General features: G+C 47.0%; 1 protein-coding gene and 1 long non-coding RNA gene across 6 annotated transcripts in view; one reads left to right on the top strand and one right to left on the bottom strand.

The window, feature by feature from the left end:
- ARNT2 (aryl hydrocarbon receptor nuclear translocator 2) overlaps positions 1-21,356 on the bottom strand; it is a 188,331-nt gene extending 166,975 nt beyond the window's left edge. For all 4 annotated transcript variants that reach the window (XM_017509188.2, XM_017509189.2, XM_037731588.1 and 1 more), the window contains exon 1: positions 21,214-21,356. In XM_017509188.2, coding sequence (XP_017364677.1) covers positions 21,214-21,244 — 31 coding nt within the window. In that variant the 5' untranslated portion in view covers positions 21,245-21,356. The remainder of the gene's footprint in view (positions 1-21,213) is intronic.
- A 38-nt stretch (positions 21,357-21,394) lies between these two features.
- LOC108289674 overlaps positions 21,395-22,763 on the top strand; it is a 16,853-nt gene continuing 15,484 nt past the window's right edge. The window contains exons 1-2 of one of the 2 annotated variants that reach the window (XR_005196967.1): positions 21,395-21,503; positions 22,138-22,221. This is a non-coding gene — a long non-coding RNA (uncharacterized LOC108289674). Of the gene's footprint in view, positions 21,504-21,648; positions 22,222-22,763 lie in introns of those variants that run through there. The other variant, XR_001819263.2, reaches the window with a different exon arrangement.

A 22,763-nucleotide genomic window follows, 5' to 3' on the forward strand; every position in this document is an offset into this window, starting at 1 on the left:
ACAATCAGCATCTACAGTGGCTTTGGGCTCTGTTCCTTCCGGAAGGTTCCTCCTAGCCCTCAGCTATCTCAACAGGGAACACATCCAAGGAGCTTCCAGCATAGGAGGAACTTTGACTTAGGAGCTTTGCTATGGCTTCGATGGTCTGGTTTGATCCTATAAATGACACATAGATGATCTTCCTGTTTTCCCATGAGGCGAACCTAACTCTGGAGTCTGGAGGAAGCGGCCAGCTGTGTGTGGAGAACAGGTGAGAGGGGAGGCCGGGTGGACCTGGGAATCTCAGACACACAGCCACGTGGCCTGTTGCATCCAGCACAGAGCAAGCCCAGGAACGCACAAGTTACAGCCTCGGTGTCAAGTCAGAGGACCTAGGAAGCTCCCGGTGGCACCAGGAAGTGAGTGCTCATCCTCGGGAGAAGACCTAGAGTGACCTAGGGAAGACTTCTGAAAGGACAAACAGATCCTGGTGACCACCAGTAGGGCCTCAAGGACAGGCGCCTTCATCCCCAGGCTGCCCTGCTGTGATTTCTGGGTGACGGAGAGGCCCCAGGGATGGGACTGCTGAAGGGGAGAAGAATGGGGAGAAGGAGGTGGTACCTGGTGGGGTCCCAGGGTCTTTGCCACTTCCCAGGACGGAAGGGCAGTCATGACATCTGGTGGTGCAGGGCTTAGCTGGGCAGAGGCTCTGTCAGTGGGTGGGCTTCTTTCCTTAAACCAACCAATCCTCCACCTCTCCAGACAACTGTATCCCCTACAATTTGATTCAATTCTGACCCTAACTACCTGGAGTTGGCATCGATCCCCACAGGTTACAGGCTCAGTCCCACACGCCTGCCCCACTTCAGACACCAATCACATGTCCGGGCCTCCTACAGGTCTCACCAACCGGCTACAAATTGGGGGTTCCCACAACTCCCCTTCTTGGGTTTGACAATTTGCTATATCAGCTCACAGAACTACTACTATTACCAGTGTCATATAAAGACTACGACGCAGGAACAGCCCAAGGAAGACATGCACAGGGCAGGCGACTACGGGCTGGGGCGGGTGGAGCCTCCATGCCATCTCCAGGCGCCCCACCTTGCCAGCGCCTCCATGTGTTCACCAACTGGGAGGTTCCCTAAATCCCGTCATTTAGGGGTTTTTATGTAGGCTCCACTATGAAGGCATGAGTGATTAAATCACTGGCCACTAGCTTGATCTCTAGCTCCATCCCCCTGTCAGAGGTCAGGGGGTGGGGCTGAAAGTTTCAACCATCTAATCCTGCACAGAGCGTGGCCCAGCCCCTTCTTGAAGCCGTCTACAGGCCCCAGCCACAAGTCATCTCATTAGTATACAAAAAACACTCTTATCACTGCAGAGATTCCAAGGGTTTTAGGGGCTGTTTGTTAGGAAACATGTGAAGACCAAATATATACTTCTTATTATCACATCAGGAACTTTAGGCAGTATTAGGCCATACCATTCCTTTGTTCAGAAAAGCTGCATCAGTCGAGCTATTTTCTTCTGCCTTTTATTTTAAAAGGGGACTTGGAATGCAGAAAGGATATTCTAATCAGAATCTCCCGATGACATATGATGTATCAGATAGATCCTACATCTTTTCCAATCCACTTCCTGGCAGGAAGCATGTGTCGAATGAACATTGAGGAGTCAGTTCATTACACATCATGAAATTATATTTGTCTATTTCTAGACCAGAGACCAGACATGGATATGAGCAGATGACGATAAAAGTTAGGAGTTGTATATTGAAGGAGTAATATTTGCTTTCAACCAGCTGTGGTTCTCTGTTTCCTTCAGAATCCTCTTCATCTCCCCTCCAGATGAGAGCAGAATTCACTCCTTTTAAATTGAAAAAGTCTGAGTCAAAAGAATCCTGTGCCAGGGACTTGGAAGACCAGCTTAGGGTCTCAGTTCTACCAGTTCCTCCTCCCTTGTGACCTCAGCCCTCCTTCAGATACAGTTTCTACATTTATCAGCTGAGCACACTTCAGTGGATAGTGGTTTCAAGCAAACGAGGTAACTCCTGCACAACTGCTGTGTAAGACTTAACACAGCCCTGCGGAGAAGAACGCAGGCAGAAGAGCTGAGACCACATCCATGTTCCTCACTTGCTAGTCCACGAAACTGGGTAACAGTCTGACTCCTCTCCATCTGCAAATTATGCACCATATATATCCACGCCTCATGAGGTAATGTCCAAGGTGTCTCTGTAAGGTCAAAATTGCAATGGACACACGAGTACTGGTCATACTGTTGGATAATTTCCCTAGATCCCTTTGGGTCTGTGCATCTACGTAGTCAGGGTGAACTACCCCACAGTGCTGCCTCTTTCAGGACTGGAAGAAGGCACCTAAATCTTGGCCCTCTGGGCCGCGCAGAAGCTTCCACTCATTCATTCAGCGAGTACCGTTTTTATTGTGCAAAGAGCAGTGGTGTTTAAGGCACTGCAATAAGTCCACAGATACCTGCAATAGACAAATAGAGAACTCCCCTTACATTATCCAGCCGAGCTGATGAGCAGGTGATTCTGACAGTGAACGCCGAAGAAGACAGTGGCGGGCAGAGACCCCTCAGGGCTGGCTGGAGTCAGACAGGCCCGAGGAAACCAGGCCAGATGCAGATGGTATCCCTCTGATGACAGATCCATGGACAAGGAAGAATTGTCACAGGGGCAGATTTTGAAGAGTGGCAGAAGATTCGCCAAGAGCTGGGACTGTCTAAATGTAGAAAACATTGCTCTGAAAACTGTAAAGCTCTATGTCCCTAGAAATATACCAAGCAAGGCCTGGGTGAGCATCAGGGAATGGCTTTATAGTAAGGATTCCCGCTGTGACAACAGGGTTAAAATAAATGACCCATATCTTTCAAGAGTGTGTGATGTTATCAACTTCAGCAAATCCTTGGCATATGTGTACCTAGAGATTTCACAGTTAACCTCACACTCTATATTCTAAAACTGAACTTAATTTTTTTCTCCCCAAACCCTTTGGCAACCTCACATCCAGGTTCTCCAGCAGAACCTTCCTTCTTTACAGTTTTGAGGTGGTTCAGAACTCCCATTTCCCTTTTACAAAGGTTTTCTGGACACCTCTCTTGTATATTAGATACCATACCAAGGACTGCCTTCATGCTCAAAATGGAGTAGGGCATTCCAATACAGGATTCATTTAAGCTGTGAATGAAGAAACAATCTTGAAATGCACCTCAACAGAGAGGCAGATAGGAGATACAAAACTCCTGTGGGTAAGTCTCAGCAGAACAACCCCACCTGCAGAGCTGCAGCCTCAGGGCTCAGGTCCTCCTGCTGATGCCCTTCGTGATTCTGTCTTTTCTTGCCTTTTCACCAGAATGTATGACCCTATTGCCCCAAACATGGGTCATTACAATATTATCCAACAAAAAGTATTTTGTGCTGGTGGTAGGGACTGAATCATGTCCACCCAAAATTTATATGTTGAAGTCCTAACCCCCAATGTGGCAATATTTGGAAATGAGGCCTTTGGGAGATAATACGGTTTATATGAAGTCATGAACGAGGGTGGGGTTGGTTCTGCTGAGACTTACCCACAGGAGTGGGGTTTTTTTCTCAGTAAACCAAAGAAAAATTATGACTCAGACAACTGAAAGGGAAAGGTTCCAGGCGATAGTGATGCAGTAAGAATGCAACCACTTTTGACTTCCACCCACAGGTACATTTTTTTTATTTGATCATTACAGACAAAAGAATGTCATAATAAAACCAAGTGGGACATGGGCCATGCCACTGCCATGGCTGGACAGGGAGGGCACTCAGAGAAAGGATGCCCGACTGAGGAGCAGCCCATGGAGAGAGGGGCCCAGCTTTGCCACTCTATTATCCTGCCAAAGTGGGCCAGCCTCCAAATATCCTGGATGAGGACATCTTCCCAATAAAAATGGGAATGAAATGTCACAAAATGAAAGCTCATGGGAGTGGTGTGCAAACCAGATGAAGTCACTGAAACCTGTGACACAAAAGTACCTTGCCAACAAGGCACAGATATCTGTTGTACTGCCTGTCCTGTCCCCGTCTCCCTTCTGGGGACAACACAGAGGACCTTGCCTGAGGAACATTCCCTCTCTCCCCCGCAGTCCCAGTGGCCCAGGTAAGTCTGACCCCATCAGGGTTCCTGGAGGGTATACGTGCCCAGGTCTGGTCAGTCACAGCATGGTGTTCCCTGGCAATAGGGCCTGGTTCAGGAATATCATGCAGGGCTATTCTCCCTAAGACCCCTGCTGGAGTTTCCATGGGTAAGATCAACTGGGCCCCCGATTGGGTGGAAGCTGCCTGAGAATAAAACCAACACAAGGTGGGGAAAGCCAAGGGACCATGAGGAAGAGAAACAGTGCCTTAAGTAAGTGCTAGCACTCATGGAGCTTTACTTGAAGCCAAATGCTCACCTGGATATCCTAGTTTGATGATAATGCCTTTATGGGTTGTCTAAGCTAGTTTGAACTGGGCTGTCTGTCTTTAGAGCTGAAAAAATGAAAGAATCCTGGCCACCAATATTCTCTCTTTCTCTCTCTCTCTCTCTCTCTCTCTTTCTCTCTCCACCCCCTTTCACACAGACACACACACACACACACACACACACACACAAAATATCATCAAAATCTTCAGACCACACTACAAATTCTGGCATATTTGCAGAAAGATCTCACTACTAATAATGGATGGGAATTAGTAATCTCACTTACTAATGTGGATCTTAGCAAATCAAATTCAGCATATCTTTTAATAATATTTTTTAAATATTAAATAATATTAATATTTTTTAAAATATTAAATAATATTAATATTTTTAAAAACATGCTGTTACCATGTGCCTTTTATTCCAGGAACACACATATAGTTCAACCTCAGGAAATCTATCAATAGCTCAAATAAGCATGTATATACATGCTCACCTCAGTAGACACTGAAAAAAGACATCAGACGTAACTGATCACATGACTCACAATCACGTAACAAGTGTTTCCAGTGTATGCAACGTGTTCCTAGGGTTAGGAATTCCTGTATGTTTCCACACTAACTCCTCAATGCTGCCACTGCTCAGATCTGTTGGGCATCACTCCCCCACTCTTGGTGGAAATGAGCCTCAGGTCCAGGATGATGGCCATGATGACCCGATGATGCTAACAGCTAACATTTACTGGGTACAGATGCCATTAGGTGCTGTACGAAGCACATTTCATGTGTCCCCTCATTTACACACAACTGCTTTATGAGGTAGGTATTATTGTTACTATTATTCTAATTTTACAGGAAATCAAAGCAAAGAGGCTAAGAACCTGCCTAAAATCACACAGCTAAGTGACAGAGCTGAAATATGCAAACCAACATACATTTGATTTAAAAGCAAGTGCTTTTAATTATATAATATAAAATATGTAAGTTAGGAACACATTTTCTTTCTAGTATTTTTATTCTATTATAAATTACAAGACCAAAAAGGCTAAGAAATACAGTGACACAAAAAGTGATAATGGTGGTTAACTTTTTGGTCTATGTAAATCCAGACTCTTCTCCTTACATACATAAATACAAATAAGTATGGAAATATTTGTATGAATAATATCCTATGTTTGGAAGCTGTACACTCTATATGCCTTAATTATTACTCTAGAAATATTACTATGCTTACTTAGTAAAGGTTTAGTAGTTCTAAACTACACAGCTCTACCTCTGGTCACCTCACGAAGCACATGATGTTGTTATTTTTTTGTTTTGTTTTTGATACAGAGTCTCACTCTGTCGCGAGGCTGGGGTGCAGTGGCATGATCTCAGCTCACTGCAACCGCCCCCTCCCGGGTTCAAGCAATTCTCCTGCCACAGTCTCCTGAGTAACTGGGACTACAAGCGTGCACCAGCACACCCGGCTAATTTTTGTATTTTTAGTAGAGACAAGGTTTCACCATCTTGGCCAGGATGGTTTCGATCTCTTGACTTCGTGATCCACCCGCCTCGGCCTCCCAAAGTGCTGGGATTACAGGTGTGAGCCACCGTGCCCGGCCACATGTTGTTATTACTTATAGCCAAAGCATGTTTATGTTTATTCTAGTGCTCAGTCACCATTTCTCCCTGCATCTGAGAACTTCCACCTGGGGTCACTTACCATCTTCCAGAAGTACCCCTTTAGAAGTTCCCTTAGTGAGATCTCAAATCCTCTCAATTTCTCATCCAAAAATGTTTATCTCCTTCTTATTCTTAAAAGATGAATTGTGTAAGTATAGAATTCAAGGTTTGCAATTATTTTCAACTAGCGTATTAATATATTGTGCTGTCTTCTGGCTTGCATGCTCACTGTTTAGAAGTCATTCATCCACCTAATTGCTGCTCCCGTATAGGTGATATGTCTGCTGTTTGTTATTGTTTCTAAGTTTTTCTCTTTGTGATTTTCTATTTTCCCTACATTTAGTTTAGGTTTGAGTATCTTTTTATTTATCTTGCTTGGAATTTCTTGTTGCTCCTAAATTTGAAGCTCAATGACTTTCATCAGTTCTGAAAAATTATCAGCCGCTTCTCTTTGAATCGTAATACACCTAACTTCCCTGTTCTCCCTACCATCTCTAACTGAAACTCTAGCTTACATTAAGAAGGAGGAGGTCTTAAAGAAGGAGGTGTGTTAGGATCAGCGTCAGCGTTTCAAGGCTCAGTTCGACCATTTTTATTTCCTCAGCTGTGAAATGAGGCGATTGAGCCCAGTCATCCTGAACCAGGTGAGTTAGCTGGCACTGGACAGTACTGGCTTAGTGTCACCCCTGCCTCAATGGATCTGAAGAGTATCTGGGCCAGCAGCATCAGCATCACCGGGAACTTGTTAGAAGTGAAAATCCCACCCCAGCTCACTCCACCCCTGAACTACTGACACCAAAACTGAGACAGGGCAGTGCTTTGTGTTTTCACAAGCCCTCCTGATGAGCCTGACGCCGGGTCAAGTTTGCAAATCACTGAGCTATCTATTTGACCATGCCATCTAGTGACAGATAGACCTTATAGATCCTGCATTTTGGAAAATGGTGTTTCCAGTGCTGGAATGTTCAGCTTGGAGGACTCATGAAGACGCTCCCCTCAAGAAGCCTGTAAATGCGTGAAGGTGCAGACTGTCATTCTTTCCACTCAGTGTATTCCCAGCACCTAAGCACTGTGATGAATGAAGGGCAGACATTCAATAAATATTTGTTGAATGAATGAATGAATGAATGAGAACAAATGAATGAACTTGAAAAAAGGGGTACACGTCCTAACTCCTAGTCTGTCCATAAAGAATAAAACTTGATTGTCTTGGGATTCAACCTGAGTCCCAGCAGGGGCAGGTAAGGGGATGCAAGGAGATGGGGCACCCAGCCAGCTACAGAGGTAAGTTTTGGGTGTGCAGGCTGACCAGACACACTGTCCGTCCCCCAGCACAGCAGCCCTAGCCCCAGATCCAACAGAGGATCCATATGGGTAGTTAGATCCCATCTGCTTTGTCCAGAGCATGGGAGGGGCAGGAGGAAGAACAGTCCTTGGACAGTAGTACCCTCATCCCCGCTCTGTCAGGGAGAACAGGGAAGAGGGGAGTAGGTGATGAGGGCATTGCTGGTCTGCAATCAGCTGCAGAGGTCAGGACAGAAGGCCAGTCCACCAAATGGAGAGGGGTGGTGAGAAGACTGTCACAGCAGGACAGGCACGGGAGGAAGCAGCCGGATCCAGGAGGGTCAGCAAAGGGACAAATCCAAGATCACCACTGTGCTCTGCCCAGGGCAGTGCAAGGTAGGGGCAGCAGAGGCAGGGCCTAGAGACTCTTCCCACAGTGGAACTGGGGATGCCCAGAGCAGGGACAGCTTATGATCCTGCACACACTCAGCAGCCTCAGAGTGCCAGGGAAGATGGGGCTTGCTGCTTCATGAGAGACCCCCTCTCTTCAACAAGCACAACTGGTTCTTTGCTCCCCAACTTTTCACTGCCGGGCTGGAAAGATGCCTTTCAATCCCAAACCCTGTGCTGTGTTCCACACTACTGGGATGGTGCTGAGAGAAACAAGTAGTGTGTACAGAGTATCTACTGTGTGCCAGGTACCATCCCAAACATTGTGAATAGAACCATGCCACAACCAAACGAGGTGAATGCTGTGATCACCACCATTTTACATATAAGGCAACAGTAGGAACAAGAGAGCAACCAGTCACCCACATACCACGGTCCCCTGATCCACCAGGCTGTGCAGCGTCCGGTCCACCTCTGAATCTCAAGTGCACAGAACAGCCCTAACGCATGGCCAGTACCCAACGGAAGAGCCGCCTCATTTCACAGCTGGGAAAACGGATGTCTTCGAGGTCTGTACTGTCTCCTGGCAGACTGCGTTAAATACTAGGTAGACCAAGCATTTCCACCTCATCCTGTCTCTTTGGGTCTTTAAGAAAAAGAGAGGATTGGAGAGAAGGAGGAAAAGAAGGAAAGAACAAAGGAGGAAGAAAGAGTGAGGAGGGAAGGAGGAAAGGGAGAAAGAGGGAGGAAGGCGGGGGGGAAGGAGAAAAGAAAAAGGAGAAGGAAGAGAAGGTGGAGGGAGAAGCAGCAGCAGACGGGGCATGCGAAGAGGAGGGAGAATTCTCATACTGGAAAATTCACCAAGTTTCTGCAGACAAATTATAACTCCCCAAATTTGGCTTTTAAGTCACTAAGTCAGGTAACAAAAGGGGGTCTCTTTTTATGAAGCCACAGTAAAACCCAAACTTCTTATTAAGTGAAACTTAAAAATATAAGTTAATTTCCATTAAATGCAAATACATATCTAAACCCGGACATGCACAAGCAACCCAGAACAAGACAAATCACACACACTAATTACTGTTTGAATGAAGATCCAATTGCTAATTGCAGTGTGTTTCAGGAATTCCACGTGAGCAACTTACCTGAAAAGCTTTTCAATTTGTATGTCAGGAAAGTTGGTAATTAAACACTTCAACTCCCTATTGACTTTATTAGCGATACGATCATCTTTGCATGGTTCGCTTATCATTATTTTATTTGTCAAACAAAGTTGATACTTAGTTTAGGAAAGCGTTAATCTTACAATCTTTTTTTAAAAATCCTCTGGGACCTGTACTCAGCAAGAAGCATATAAAGCTGCCTATACTCACAAATGGTGTACAGGACCCGAAGATGAGGTCTGCCAAGCATGTAAATGGCATCTCAGATGACTAATCATCTTAGTCTTGTCTACACATGACCTTGACTTCATCAACAGAGGGACTCACTTTTAAATGATTGTTAAAAGTAACCCTATGATACAACAGCACTTTTGCAGTGCTCTTGTCAAAAAAAATGAAAGTTTAGAAAAGTGCATCTCCAGTGCAATTGTGAGGCACCATCAAACAAAACCAAACTGAGAGATACCTTGCAAAATTAGAGGCCTATACTCGGCAAAAAAAGTTCAGTTCATGAAAGACAGAAGAAAAAAGAAAAAAAGACTGAGGAATTATTCCAGAATTAAAGGACAGTAAAGAGACATCAGAACTTAATGTAACTTATAATCCTGGATTAAACCCTGGACCTGAAAAATCATTTTTTTGTTATAAGGAACAATTGGTGAAAATTGAACAAGGTCTGTGGATTAGATAATGCTATTGCATTAATGCCAACTCCCTGATTTTGGTCATAAATTGTAGTTATATGGGAGAATGTACTTATTCTTAGGAATTAATACGCATTGAAGCATTCAGAGTTAGAAGGCATATTGTGCGTGGCACTCATTCTCAAATGGCACTGTGTGTGTGTGTGTGTGTGTGTGTGTGTGACAGAGAGAGAGAGAGAAACTGATAAAGCCAAAGTGGTAAAATAGCAACACAATGGGGGAATCTGGGGGACGAGTATACAAGAGCTTTCTGTATTATTCCTGCAACTTGTCTGTAAACCTGAAATAAGTTCAGCATGAAAAATTATCAAAAACAAGAAACCTTGTGGTGGACACAGCTCTTTTCATTTGTTTGGGATCTGGAGGATGTGGAGACCAATTCATTCATTCATTCAACAAATATTGATTAAGCACCAAGTATGTGCCAGATCTTACTCAAGGTGTTGGGGACACAGCAGTGGGGAAAGAAAAAAAAAAAAGCAAAGTTCTGACTCCAGGGGGAAACGAAGCAACTTGGAGATTTCTGAGAAATCCCCATCTCCTTTGGCGGTCTTAAACTCAACGTGCTTTAAACTCAACCAAACTCTTGATCTTTCCCCAACCCCCACCAAAAAGTCCAAAACACCTGGATCTCATCCAGTGTTTTCCAGCAGGGAAATGACAGCCTATCCACCCAGTGGCTGAGTCAGGAACACTGCCACTCCCTCTCTCATCTCCCATCTGATCCATTACTTATTCTCTTGGTTCAATTGTTTCTCCTCCTAAGTATCCGAAGGATCCATTTACTGCTGTCCACGGGCCTCCATGTCCCTCACATGGGCTTCTGAGATGGCCTCCAGGCAGGCCTCCCTCCTCACCAGCCTGCTGCCAAAAGCATGTCCCTCACTCCTCAGCCAGAGAGCTTTTCAGAACCCAGGTCTGATCACATCACGCCCCCACTCACCACACTTCAATGGCCTCCCGTTGCATTTGGAAACAAAAGACTCCTTTCTTTCACAATACTTATTATTTAATAAATGGCTGACTCTCCTACCACACAGGAAAGCTCTGTGAAAGCAGAAACCACGCCTGGGTTTGCACACCACTGTGAGCACACGGTTGGCATTCAATTAATATTTGTTTAATTAGGTGGATAAGCAATTAAAATAATTAATGTCTGGCTTGAGCCAGTGAATGGGTAGTGGTGCCACTCGCTGCCACCGGGGACCTAGCAGGAGGAGGGGGTATATGGGAGAGGTGGGCCTTGCAGAATGCGTGGGCCCCACAGCCCCAGCAAGCAGCTGGAAATAAGGCCTGCAGTTCGTGACACTGACTAGGAAAAGAAGTCCTGCAATGTGTTGCATGCCCGAAACACAGCCTTCAGCATCTTTCCTTGCCTGCAGGGAAGAAATGGAGGGGGTCTACATTCTCCCCTGCTCACCAATGGTTGGTCAGTCGTTTGCATAAATTTGCATAAAAGTGTCCAGGGCTGCATGTGTTCAAGACTGGCGGAACACGCACGTAGCCAACCTGTTTCCAACCCACCCCCACTGTACCACCACCACCAGCACTGAGCATGGCACCCTTTGTGCAGGGAATAGAAGTGGTATTCACGGACGTTGGCTGAACTGAATTGGAAGTTTTTTGGTGAGAAATGTTTTCAAAAAAAAAAAAAAGAGAGAGAGAGAGAGAACACAGCTGTGATCCTTGATCACATTCATTCATTTTATTCTTTGGGGGACTTGGAATCCATCAAGCATATCAAATTATGGCAAACGATTCCAGACTATGCCTCATTTCAAACTGCTGATGGGATAGAAACATCAATGCTGTTCTAAAAATAATAATAAAATAACTTTTTGCAGTTCTGTTATTTCGCATTTAAATTAACTTCCATCACGGATTTCATAACTATCTCAAAAGCATCATCTTTCTTTTAAAGCCGTCATGTTTTCCTGACATGTTTTAAAGGGCCCAGCTCTTTATTATCTGGGGGCCACACACCCTTGTGGAACTCCTGGGGGTTTTCTTCCAGCTGCCACCGTCCAGAGGCCTACAGAGTTTTGTTCCCATAGACCAGAGTTTCTCAACCTTGGCACTATTGACATCTGAGGCTGGATAAACTCTTGGTTGTGGGGGCTGCCCTGTGCACCGTAGGATGTCCAGCAGCATCCCTGGCCTTTACCCATAGATTCTGGTCACACCCCGACTCCCTGAAGGTGCAACAAACAAGAATGTCTCCAGACACTGCAAATGCCCCCCGTGGAGAAGCACTGTGTGGATACACCTTTGCCCTCTGTGCCCAGGTTCCTCACATGTCCCGCTACTCACCTCAGAGGTCTACTGAAGATAAGAAAGACAAGACGATCTTGTGTGGCTATTAATTTAAAAATTCATGCACCAATTAACTTCCTGCTGCCCCTAAGTCTGGAACGCAGCTCACCTGCTGAAGTCTCGAAAGGGTAACTGTGTACCTTTCCTGACCACCCTTCAGTGATTTAATCATTTCAGTGGGTTTTTTCTTAACTGCTGTTAGGGTAATTGGGCGGTTCAGGCCAAAGCGGGCAGGAAGGTGCCTTATTCAACAGGCAGAGTATATGGAAGGCCACCCTCCTCTCCTTTGGCCCCACCTCCCTTGCTCAGCCACCAGTCAGGCCTTCAGCTAATCTACCTCTTGGAAGGCCTGGCTCTACCTGAAGAGCTGGGTTTCAGCTCAGGCCAACTCCCCTGCTGCTCCCACCGTGGACATGGCACTCCTGAGTCCTCCCAGGCTGTCCTAACTCTGAGTCATTCCTTTCGCCACCTGAGCCTGGATAGAGAGGTGCCCAGTTCCACCTGCATCTGCTCTCTACTTTTGTAGAGTTGTTGGAAGAAAAGTAGGGATGGCCAAATCAGAAACAAACACATTTATCCTCAGTTATTAACAACTCCTGAATGTGCCTTTGATATAGGAATAACCACCATGGCCTGGCTAATGGTATCACATGCAGGCAGAAAGGACCAGAAATCACCTCGCCGCAGGCTCTCTGAGTCCTGAGGACCACCCTGTCAGCCAGGTGGTCTGGTTAAAAGTGTGTAGATCAATCCTAGGAGGATGTATGGACAACAGATGGGGAGCAAAGGTTTCTGGGTACGTTAGTGGCAGCAGCGTTTGAAGAAGGCCATATGGAAGAGGTGAATTAGTAAGGAGGGGATGGAGGGGGAACAATGGGGCCTCAGGTGAGAACCCAGGTTGGCATGGAGAGCCGGGTTACTGGGACCCTGCAGTGGCCCACTGAGGCCATCAGAGGCTCTCTGCCTGTTGAGTAGGGCAACTTCCTGCCTGTTTTGACCTGGACCAATTACCCTAACAGCAATTAAGAAAAACTACTGAAATTATTAAATCACTGAAGGAGGCCAGGAAAGATACACAGTTGCCCTTTATAGACATCAGTAGATGATCTGAGTTCCAGACTTAGAGGCAACAGGGCCTGGCTTGGGTTGCCAGGCTCTGCCAAGGACAGGGGACACAGGTCTGAGTGTAAGACCTGCTCATCCACCTACCTGCTGGGGACTCCAGGTAAGTCTCTGAGCCTCTCTGAGCCTCTGATCTAACCTTTGTGGACAGCGGTATAAAATAAAAGTATATAAATCCACTTGACTGTTCAATTCTACTTCTAAGAAGTGACAATAAGGGGAAAAATCATGTATTCATATATTCATTCATATACAGGGGTGTTCATTACAATCTGGGTACAATTCTGGCAAATAGAAACGCACATCAAATATGATATACCCAGATAAAAGAAAGTGAGGTAGTGGATTACGACACAGCCATAACCAGGAAACATGCAGCCTCTCAAATCAGTATCCTTGGTAGGATATACCATTAACAAAGGGATGGCAAACCAATATGTTCAAAGCAATTCTACTTTGTTATATATACACAGACACATACAATATTTAGAGCAAAGTCTATAAGGGTATATGCAAAAATGTTAGTTATGAGTAGTAGAATTATCTTAGTGCTTTGGTGCATCTTCCAAATTTTTTACAGTCAACACAGATCTTTATTGTGGGGGAAAAGTGGCTGCAGTGAAGAAAGCCGCCAACTCCTCAGCAGGGGCTAGGAGAAACCCAACCTCTCCTTCGTGCGTTCTCACAATGCAACCAAAACCGTAAGAGATGCCCTGTGTTTTCATACAATGCATGAAAACAGGAAGCACCTATTTGTAAACATCTTGGCACTTTTGTAGATTCCCCTGAAAAAAATCATCAAATTGTTATAGACTTGGCAGCCACAGAGTCTCTGCTTATCTGCAAAGAGCCTTAGCTTCCAACTCTAGTCTGGCCTATTCAATCAGAGGGCAATGAATGCATCCTTTGACCTTGTTGCAGCCTTCCTGAATGCTGTTAGGGTAGCTGAATCTCAAAGCCATCCTGGAATCTGTCTCATAACCAACTGCTGGTAATTAATCAAGCCATGTCAATAGTTTCGCACACAACACAGAAGGCAGTAAATGGGAGGATGCCACTTCCCTTCCAAGAAGACCCTTGTGGGACTAACACAGAACCTGCCGCTGCCACCAGCCAGTCTGACCTACCCTTCTCCTGGGAGGAATGATGAGTTTTGTGTGTCCAAGATTCCTTATTATAAAGTCTAGAGGAGCTAGTTTGCATAGGGATTATCTCGGTAGGATTTTCAGATCAAAATCAGTTCTGACAAATAAAAGTCGGAATCTCAATTAGACAGCTCTGGCCTATTTTGTTACAGAGACCCACAAATACAGGATATATTCCTTTAAGGGAGTCATTGAAAGGCAGCCACATACAAAATATAACACAGTTCCCTGGCATCCATCCTTTTATTCATTAACAAAACCCTACTGGGTATCTATTGTATGGGAAGCAATATGGAGGTGCCAGGGCTGCCACACTGATTAATACATTCCCTGCCCTCAGAGGGCTTCCAGTCAGGTATCAATCAAATAAAAACACAATTTGCACGAGGCAAAGTGCTCCAGAAGCAAAGTACAGCCCTATGGGGCCCTGGAAGAATGCACTTTACCTGGATAAAGGGATCAGGACGGATTTCCCTGACGGAGTAAGAATTCAAGCCAAGACCAGACGACAAAAAGGAACTGGGCAGGAAAATGGTCAGGAGTAGGGAGAGGTAAGAGTAGGGAAGGAGGGATGGTGAGCAATTAATCATTCCAAGAAGAGAGACACAGCATAGCAAGAGCCCTCAGGTAGAAAGGAACTCAGCTAAAACAGAAATAACTCTTATTCATTGAACAAAGAGTTCCGTGTGGTGAGCTACTCCAACAGTCTGACCTGTCCCACAAAAGGAGAGAAAGGGAGAGACAGAGAGAGATGACAGACATACGATAGACAGGTAGGTAAGTAGATAGATAGATACATAGATAGATGAAAATGAGTGGATTGACGGATCTGGAAAAGATGCAGAGATAATCTCCCTATGAGCTTGTGTCTTAGTGAATCTCAACAGAGTCAGGCAATAAAGCAGTAAACCCAAGCACTGCTTGAGAACTACGGTACTTGGACCAAGAGCTCTATGTTCTGTGACCTAACTTACCCCAAGGCAAGCACTTAGAGAACCTGGTAAACGGCTGTTTCACATCCCTCTGCTTTCCTTCTCAGCCCAGATCTCTGGAAGGACATGTCCCACTGCCTCCATGATACTTCCACTTGCTTGTCTCATGAGCAGCTCAACACAGCTGTCCAATACTGAAGCCTGGAGCACACCCCACTGGCCATCTGCCTCTCACTAACTTCCTGTCACCTCCAACCACCCAGGTGTCAGGACAGAAAGCTGGAAATCATCTTTGACTCTTCCCCTAGCTCCTTACCATGAAGTCATTATGATCCTGCCTGAAGCAGGACATGCCCTGCCCAAGGGTTGTCAGGGAAATAACTGGTGCCCTGGAATTGTTCAGCATGGCATCCCTGCCCTAAATATAACTCAAATCCACCTCTCTCTCTCCATCTCTACTGACAGCCCCTGGCCTAAGTCAGCACCATCTAACTGGGGTCTTGCTTTTCCCTTCCCTTCAGTCCAATTGGCTCTCCACAAGGCAGCCAGAAGGAGCATTTAAAAGTGCATGTCAGATCGTGTCCCTTGCTCAAAGCCTCAAAGCCCCTTCAGTAGATTTCCAGCACCTTGAAAATAAAGTCTCAGCCCCTAACCCAAGTTCTGTGGCCCCCATGAGCTGGCCTCGACCACAGCTCCAGCTTCTCACGCCACTGTCGCCCTTTCTCCCCATTCTCCAGCCACACCGTCCTGTTCTGTTTCCTCAAACCTGTCCAGCTCTTTGCAGGGGCTCGTTCCTGTGCCTGGAATGCTCTTCCTCACATTTCTCTTCATTCCTTGGAGCTTGACTCAAGGGTCAACTCCTCAAAGAGGCTTTCACCAACTTCAAATGGCCTTTGCTAATCCTCTAATTTAGGTCCTTTAGTTACTTTATCTCAGGGGACCATTTCTTCATAACATTTACACATTTCATAACTAACCTATTTGTGTTACTCTTTTGTGACTATTTGTCTTGCTAGCAAGCAGCATGATGGTAGGAGGTATATCTAATTTGCTCACCACGGTGACCCCAGAACCAAGATCAGTCCCCGGCACATAGGAGTTACTCAATAAATACTAGCCAGTAGCAGCTTCGTAATAATTGCCAAAAATTAGAAGCAACAAAGACGTCCTCCAGTAGCTGAATGAATAAATAAACTGTGGTACATCCAGACAATGGAATGTTCTTGAGCACCAAAACAAATGAGCTAACAAGCCACTAAAAGATATGGAGAAAATGTAAATGCATACTATTAAGCAAAAAATGCCTGTTTGGAAAGGCTACGTAATGCATGAATCCAATTATACGACTTTCTGGAAAAGACAAAACTAAAAGATCAGTGGCTGCCAAGAATTCAGAAGTGGGAGGAATGAATAGGTGGAGCATGGAGAATTTTTAGGGCAGTGAAAATACTCTGCATGATATAATAAAGGTGGATATAAGTCATGTTCATTTCTCCAACCCACAGAACAAATACCACCAAGAGTGAATCCTCATGTGAACTATGGACTTTGGGTGATAAGGATGTGTCACTGTAGGTTCATCAATTGTAACACATGTACTATTCTGCTGGGGGATGCTGATCATGGCGGAGGCTGTGCATGTGTGGGGCAGGGGATATTTGAGAAACCTCTGTGCCTTCCTTTCCATTGTGCTGTGAACTTAAGCTGCTCTTAAAAAAAAAAAAAAAAACATTTAAAAAAAATTAATCAAAGTTTGTTAATTAATTAAAATAAATACATACTGAAGAAATGAATAAACCTTTTTTCAGATGTCACTTCTTCGTGTTTTTTCTTTCTTTTAATGAAAGCCAAAAGGCCATCTGCTCATTTTTTTCTTAGAAGTCCATAAAATAATGATGTGTCCTGCAATTGATGGGCTTCTAGATTCAACGAAGGACAAGATATAGAGCAATTGGGCTGAATTGTACCTCCAGCTGTTTTGGCTGTTCCAGCCCCACTCAAGGCAGGTCAGCCTGCAAGCATAGCACACACGTCTCAAAAGGCTCAAAACCTACTTGCATTCTTGGGAATCCCACTGAGTCCCCAAGAGCACTGAGGAAACAACCACTTGACAGTGTCCCATATTTTCACAAATCTGTCTGCCCCACACCACAGCCATCAGCTCAAAATGACCGTTCCTACATTTTCTGTAAGTCAAAAATCTCTCCCTTCAAAAGGCCCACATTCAGAAGCTCCCTCCCATAAGACTTTCTCTGGTTCCCCATAATGATATGAATACGCCTCGTCAACATTTATTTCATTCCACCTGGTGTTATTAAGTCAGTCTATTCATGCCTTCCCTATTAGACTTAGAACTCCCTGAGGTCAAGAAATACTCTTCCTCATCTCCACATTGCTCTATTTGCTGCAGAGAGCTTGGTTTATCAAAGATATTTAACCAGTTCAACAAACTGATTCAAACGTCCCCCCATCTAAGGCAATTTGTCCAGAGAATGTTCCTGCACTACACCATCCATTCTAGATTAAAATGCCAAAGACCAGAAATCTGGAAGTAGAAAAAAAAAATCCAATAATTAATTTCAGAAAAAGTAGAATTCCAAATCTCTTAAGACATAATTTTGAAATCCTTTAAAACATGCAAGCCTTATTAATTATTCTGCAAATACTCATCTCAGAGACTGTCCACATACTGCCTAATTCCTAATGATTATTGGACTGAATTTGTAGCTGATTTCCTCATGCTTAAATTACAAAAGATGAAGATGGAACAATGACATTGGTGAAACAATCTCCTTCTTAATTGTGCCACTGGCACAATGCTAAAATACCCTTTCATGCATATAACCCATTCAAACCTTCACTATTTCCTATAAATCAGAAATACTTAAATGCCATTCAAAAAGGTAGCAAAACAAATAATAGGCGCACACACACACACACACACACACACACACACACACGAAGATTCTATGACACCACTCTCTAATCTAAAGGATTTATGTCATTTCTGGCCAGAGAGAATACAGAAAATCAGCCAATACAACAGTTTCAGTGACCAATGTAAGGAAATTGGAAATGATCCAGAAGTAGGGGATACCCAGGACCACAGGATATGAGAAATATAGTCAGGACTGTCATAGCAGAAATCATGAGGAGAATATCCGGGAGCCCAATCCTTCTTTCTGCTCTCCCAGAGTAACTGGTAGAAACCCAAACAGGGGACCTTGAAGGAGCAGATTCAAAATTTGGGCCTGGATTATATCAACAGATGTCGGTGAAGACCCCAACATCACCTGTCACCAACAAGGCCCTAGAGAATTCCCACTACACATCACAGAGGAGTGTCATCGCAAACGGTTCTGCTGTTGTGAAGTGGTCAGCTGGGAAAAGAGGAACAGGTGGGAGAGGATGCGGAGGTGACTGGCTGTGGCCTTTGTACCCTGGACACAGACTAGCAACAGAAATAAATCCTGGTGCTTCCCAGTCCATTTGCTCTGTTTACCAATATCTTATTCTTTGCAAAGCAACCATATCTGGGGGGAGGAGGGAGGCAGAAAAAGGAATTCAAAGACATATCACAAGGCCCTTGCCCATGTGAGGTAGGCTGTGGATGACAAGCTTGGGTGCCCTGGCTCTTTTTGTAGTAAATTGCCCACAGAATCTGAAATCTCTCTCTTTGGCTCAAACTCTGAGCCATCTCCCTTTAAGAGATCAAACCCTTTCTCCCGAAGAAGATAGAGATTCACATGCAGCAAGAATAACACCTCCCCATGAATCATCCTCAGGAGACCAGCAAAAAAAAAAGATAGTGGGTAATAGCAAAGGTGATCACCGCAAGGAAGTTTCACTTGAGAAATTACCACCATGCTCAAGATCCCTGGTGTCTCTGTCAACAGAGAAAAGCATCTGCCAAGCTGGCCAGGTGTTGACTAACAACGCAAACAATCCCCCGCGCTTGCACCATTCACGTATGCCGCAGTCCAAGGCACGGGCACAGGCCCTCCTGTGCTCCACACCACTGGGCCAGGGGCAGCGACTCCATCTTTAGTCCACCTAGCTCATGAAGAAATGTAATGGACAAAACAGTTTTAAACAATCATGTCCTGGCATGGAAATTACGTAAATCGTCAGGGATTTTACTCCTGTTCCGAATGTAAAGCTATGTTGGACTAAAGGATCTTCATTTAACTTCTTTTGCTTTCTCTAATTTCATAACATTTAAATCTTCCAACTTTCTATTGATTTTGAATTAGTTGAATGGGTTGAAATGGCAGCTTCAGTTTCAGCAAAACGACACAGATGTGTTTTCAGACCAGCCATGTTCCTCCTCAGTGTTCTGGACAGAGGCCTCCTTGTCTGTTCTTCCAGGAGTCCCTATTTCTGCGGTTGGAACTGCCTTCCTTGGAATTACACAGGCTCTTCACCTTGGTGTCTCCATGAACACCTCCCTTTGCCTCTCATTGGCCTCCTCCTTTACTGCTACTCCAGATCTAATCAGTGCCAAAACTGAAACTCCTCCACCTGCCCCCTGTGCATTCCTTCCTCTCTGGTCCCGCCACAGCCACCAAGTCTGGCCTCCCCAGGACCCGCCTCATTTCATGCTGGCCTCCCTGCCCCAAGTCTTCTTCCCTCCTTTCTATGTTTCCTAGACATGGCTGACAAATCAACCTTCCAGAAAAAGTGATCATGCGATTTCCTTGTTCAATACCATTGAGGACTCTCTCTCTCTTTTTTCTACTTTCTATTTTATTGTATGGTTCTTAGGAAGTATGCAGAGAACTCTCCCTTAATGTGGAGAAAGTCCTCACTCCTCAGTCTGTCCTTTAAAGCCTGGCCACATCCAAACAACTCAATGTTAAATCCCACTGCTGCCTCTTATAACCCCAGTGCACCAACCACTCACCGACCTCTGCACATTCTTAGAACAAGTCCACTGTCATTTATGCCTGCAATGCCCCTCTGCTCCTGACTCTGTACCTTCAAACCTTCCAGTCTTCAAGGTTCAGGCAAAACGTCCAATCTCCAAAACCCGTCCCTGGCCCCCTTCGATGAAAAGGATCTTTCATTCTTAACCCTATGATGACAGATGCTTTCCTTTGCGAGGCATTGATGTTCCTCCTTCCACTCTCCCCATCTCCAACACATGACCTCCCTCTGCTGGGAATTTCCTGGGGGCCACACTCTGTGACTCTCCCTGCATCCTCCACAGGGACTACCAACCTGCCATGCCCACAGCAGTCTCTGCACAACACCAGAAGTTTGTACCAGCTTAGATGTCCACCTTTCTCTTCTCCCACACCCTGCTCATCAGGTAGACAACTTTCCCAACAAAAACAGAACTTCCCTGCTACAATACCGAAACAACTCAAGGCTGCCACTCCATCACAACTCGTCTATTTTTGAAATCTTTAGGAATGAGCTCAGTTGTCACAGGCTGCACCCTGCGGAAAGGTCAGCCCAGAAGGCAGAGGATGCCACTTGGGCAGGACCGTGGCTGCTCCACGCTGGTGACCACAGGCTGGGTGTTTTGTGCCCCTAGAGGGCTGGGACACAGCAGCCAGTCGCAAAAGACGCAAAGGACCAGCGCTTGGGTGTGGGGCGGGCAGGGCAGAGTCCCGGGAGTTGGACCCTGTTGAATCCCGGCTCCAAACTTTTCCCTCAGTCAGCGCGGAGCCCTCCACCAGCCAGGACTGGCTGACGCCGCGATGCCACAAAAGCCGGGACCGGAAGAGAAAAATGCGTGGGATGGGGAAGGCAAAGGTGGTTATTTTCAGAACTTTGGGGGCTCCCGGGCCGGCCCTTGGGGTTCCCGAGCGTGCGAGGCCAGCGTGCGGCCGCCCGCGGGGCCGGACCGGCGCCTGCCCGGGACTGGATGGGCAGGGTCGGGATGCAGACGCCGCTCCGGTGCTGGTGCTGATGCTGATGCTGCGGCCGCCGCGCGCTGACAGCCGCTCCGCCACCCACCGCGCCGAGCTGCGGCTCCGCGCCCCGGTCCGCTCCGGCCCCAGGCAGGGCCTGCGGGCTGCGGCGGGCGGCGGGGCCCAGGCCGCTACTCACCCGGAGGGTTGACCGCCGCCGGGGTTGCCATCTTGCTCGGAGAGGATCGGCGCGCGCCGCCAGGGGCGCGGGAGGGGCGGCGCGGAGCCGGGCGCAGCCCCGGGGACCCGGTCAGGCCCAGGCGCCGCCGCCACACAAAGGAGGGCGCTCCCTCCGCGCTCCCCGCCGCCGCGGCCGCCCGCCGTCCCCGCCTGCCCCGCCTCCGCCTCCCCCTCCTCGGCCGCCTCCTCACAGTTCAGCCTTTGTCGCGCGGCGGGGGGCGCCCGGCCCGCGGCTCCCCGGTCAGAGCGGTAGCACCGCGAGACTTGCGGCTGCGGGCGGCGGGACCCCCAGGTTGGGCGCCGCCGACTGGCGGGGCAGAGGCCGGGGCGCCCCCTCGGGCCCGCGCAGGGACCACAGGCGCCCCTCCCGCGCTCGCCTGGCCCGGGCTGCCCCCGCGCGCCCACGCCCCAGGTGCCCGGGCGCGCATCACCGAGGGGCGCAGTGCCCAGGCCAGGGGGCCAGGGCGGCGCGGGTGCAGGAGAAGCCCATTTAGATTCAGAGGGAAGCCGGCCCTGGGAGACGGCCGCGAGGAACAAAGGCGCCCCAGAGCTGCCCACTTAGCATGCCAGAGCCGCGCTGCTCCGCTCCCAGGCCGGGGACGCGGCCCGGTGCGGAGCGGAGGGCGCCGGGCCCCGGGATCTCCTAAGGCCACGGGCACCTCCAAGGCCACCGCCGCACACCGCTTCGGAGTGCACGGTGCACACGCCCAGGCACAGCAGCCGGGCCCCAGAGATTGCGAACGCCTTGGCTTTGAGTAAGGCGCCCAGCTCTACCATCCTTCTTACCGTGATGACTCCCCGTGGTTATTACCTGAGGGCGTTGCAAGAGCCTTATTTACACTGCCAAGTTGAGAATTTAAAAAGATTTTTTTTTTTTAAATAGGTTTATCTGCGTGTCCTGGTGAAGTTAGGATGCAGAGAACTTGGAGCGGTTGTTTTCTACCAGACACGAGGATCCCTGTGAGAGGTAATGGCCCCATGGAAGGACACGCCACCATCGTGGTCGCCTGTAAAGGTTAAATGGAAGAATAAATACATCCCAGGTGAACGCTGAGAAGGGCAAGATGGCTCCTAAAGCAGACATGTTTGCAGAAACATCAGACTGTCTTAAATCCTTCCAAAGAGGCATTTTCTGGAAGGTAGGGAAACAATGTTTGGGGTATATGTTCAAATAAGCATTCTCCACTTTGGGAGGCCGAGGCGGGCGGATCACGAGGTCAAGAGATCGAGACCATCCTGGCCAACATGGTGAAACCCCGTCTCTACTAAAAAAAAAATACAAAAAAATTGGGGTCTGTTGGGGAGAAATAGGGGAGGGACAGCGGGGGGTGGGGAGTTGGGGAGAGATAGCATGGGTACCTATGCAACAATCTTGCATGTTCTTCACATGTACCCCAAAACCTAAAATGCAATTTAAAAAATACAAAAATTAGCTGGGCGTGGTGGCACGAGCCTGTAGTCCCAGCTACTCGGGAGGCTGAGGCAGGAGAATTGCTTGAAACCGGGAGG

Source organism: Cebus imitator, unplaced genomic scaffold, assembly GCF_001604975.1.
Source record: "Cebus imitator isolate Cc_AM_T3 unplaced genomic scaffold, Cebus_imitator-1.0 Scaffold410, whole genome shotgun sequence".
NCBI lineage: Eukaryota > Metazoa > Chordata > Mammalia > Primates > Cebidae > Cebus > Cebus imitator.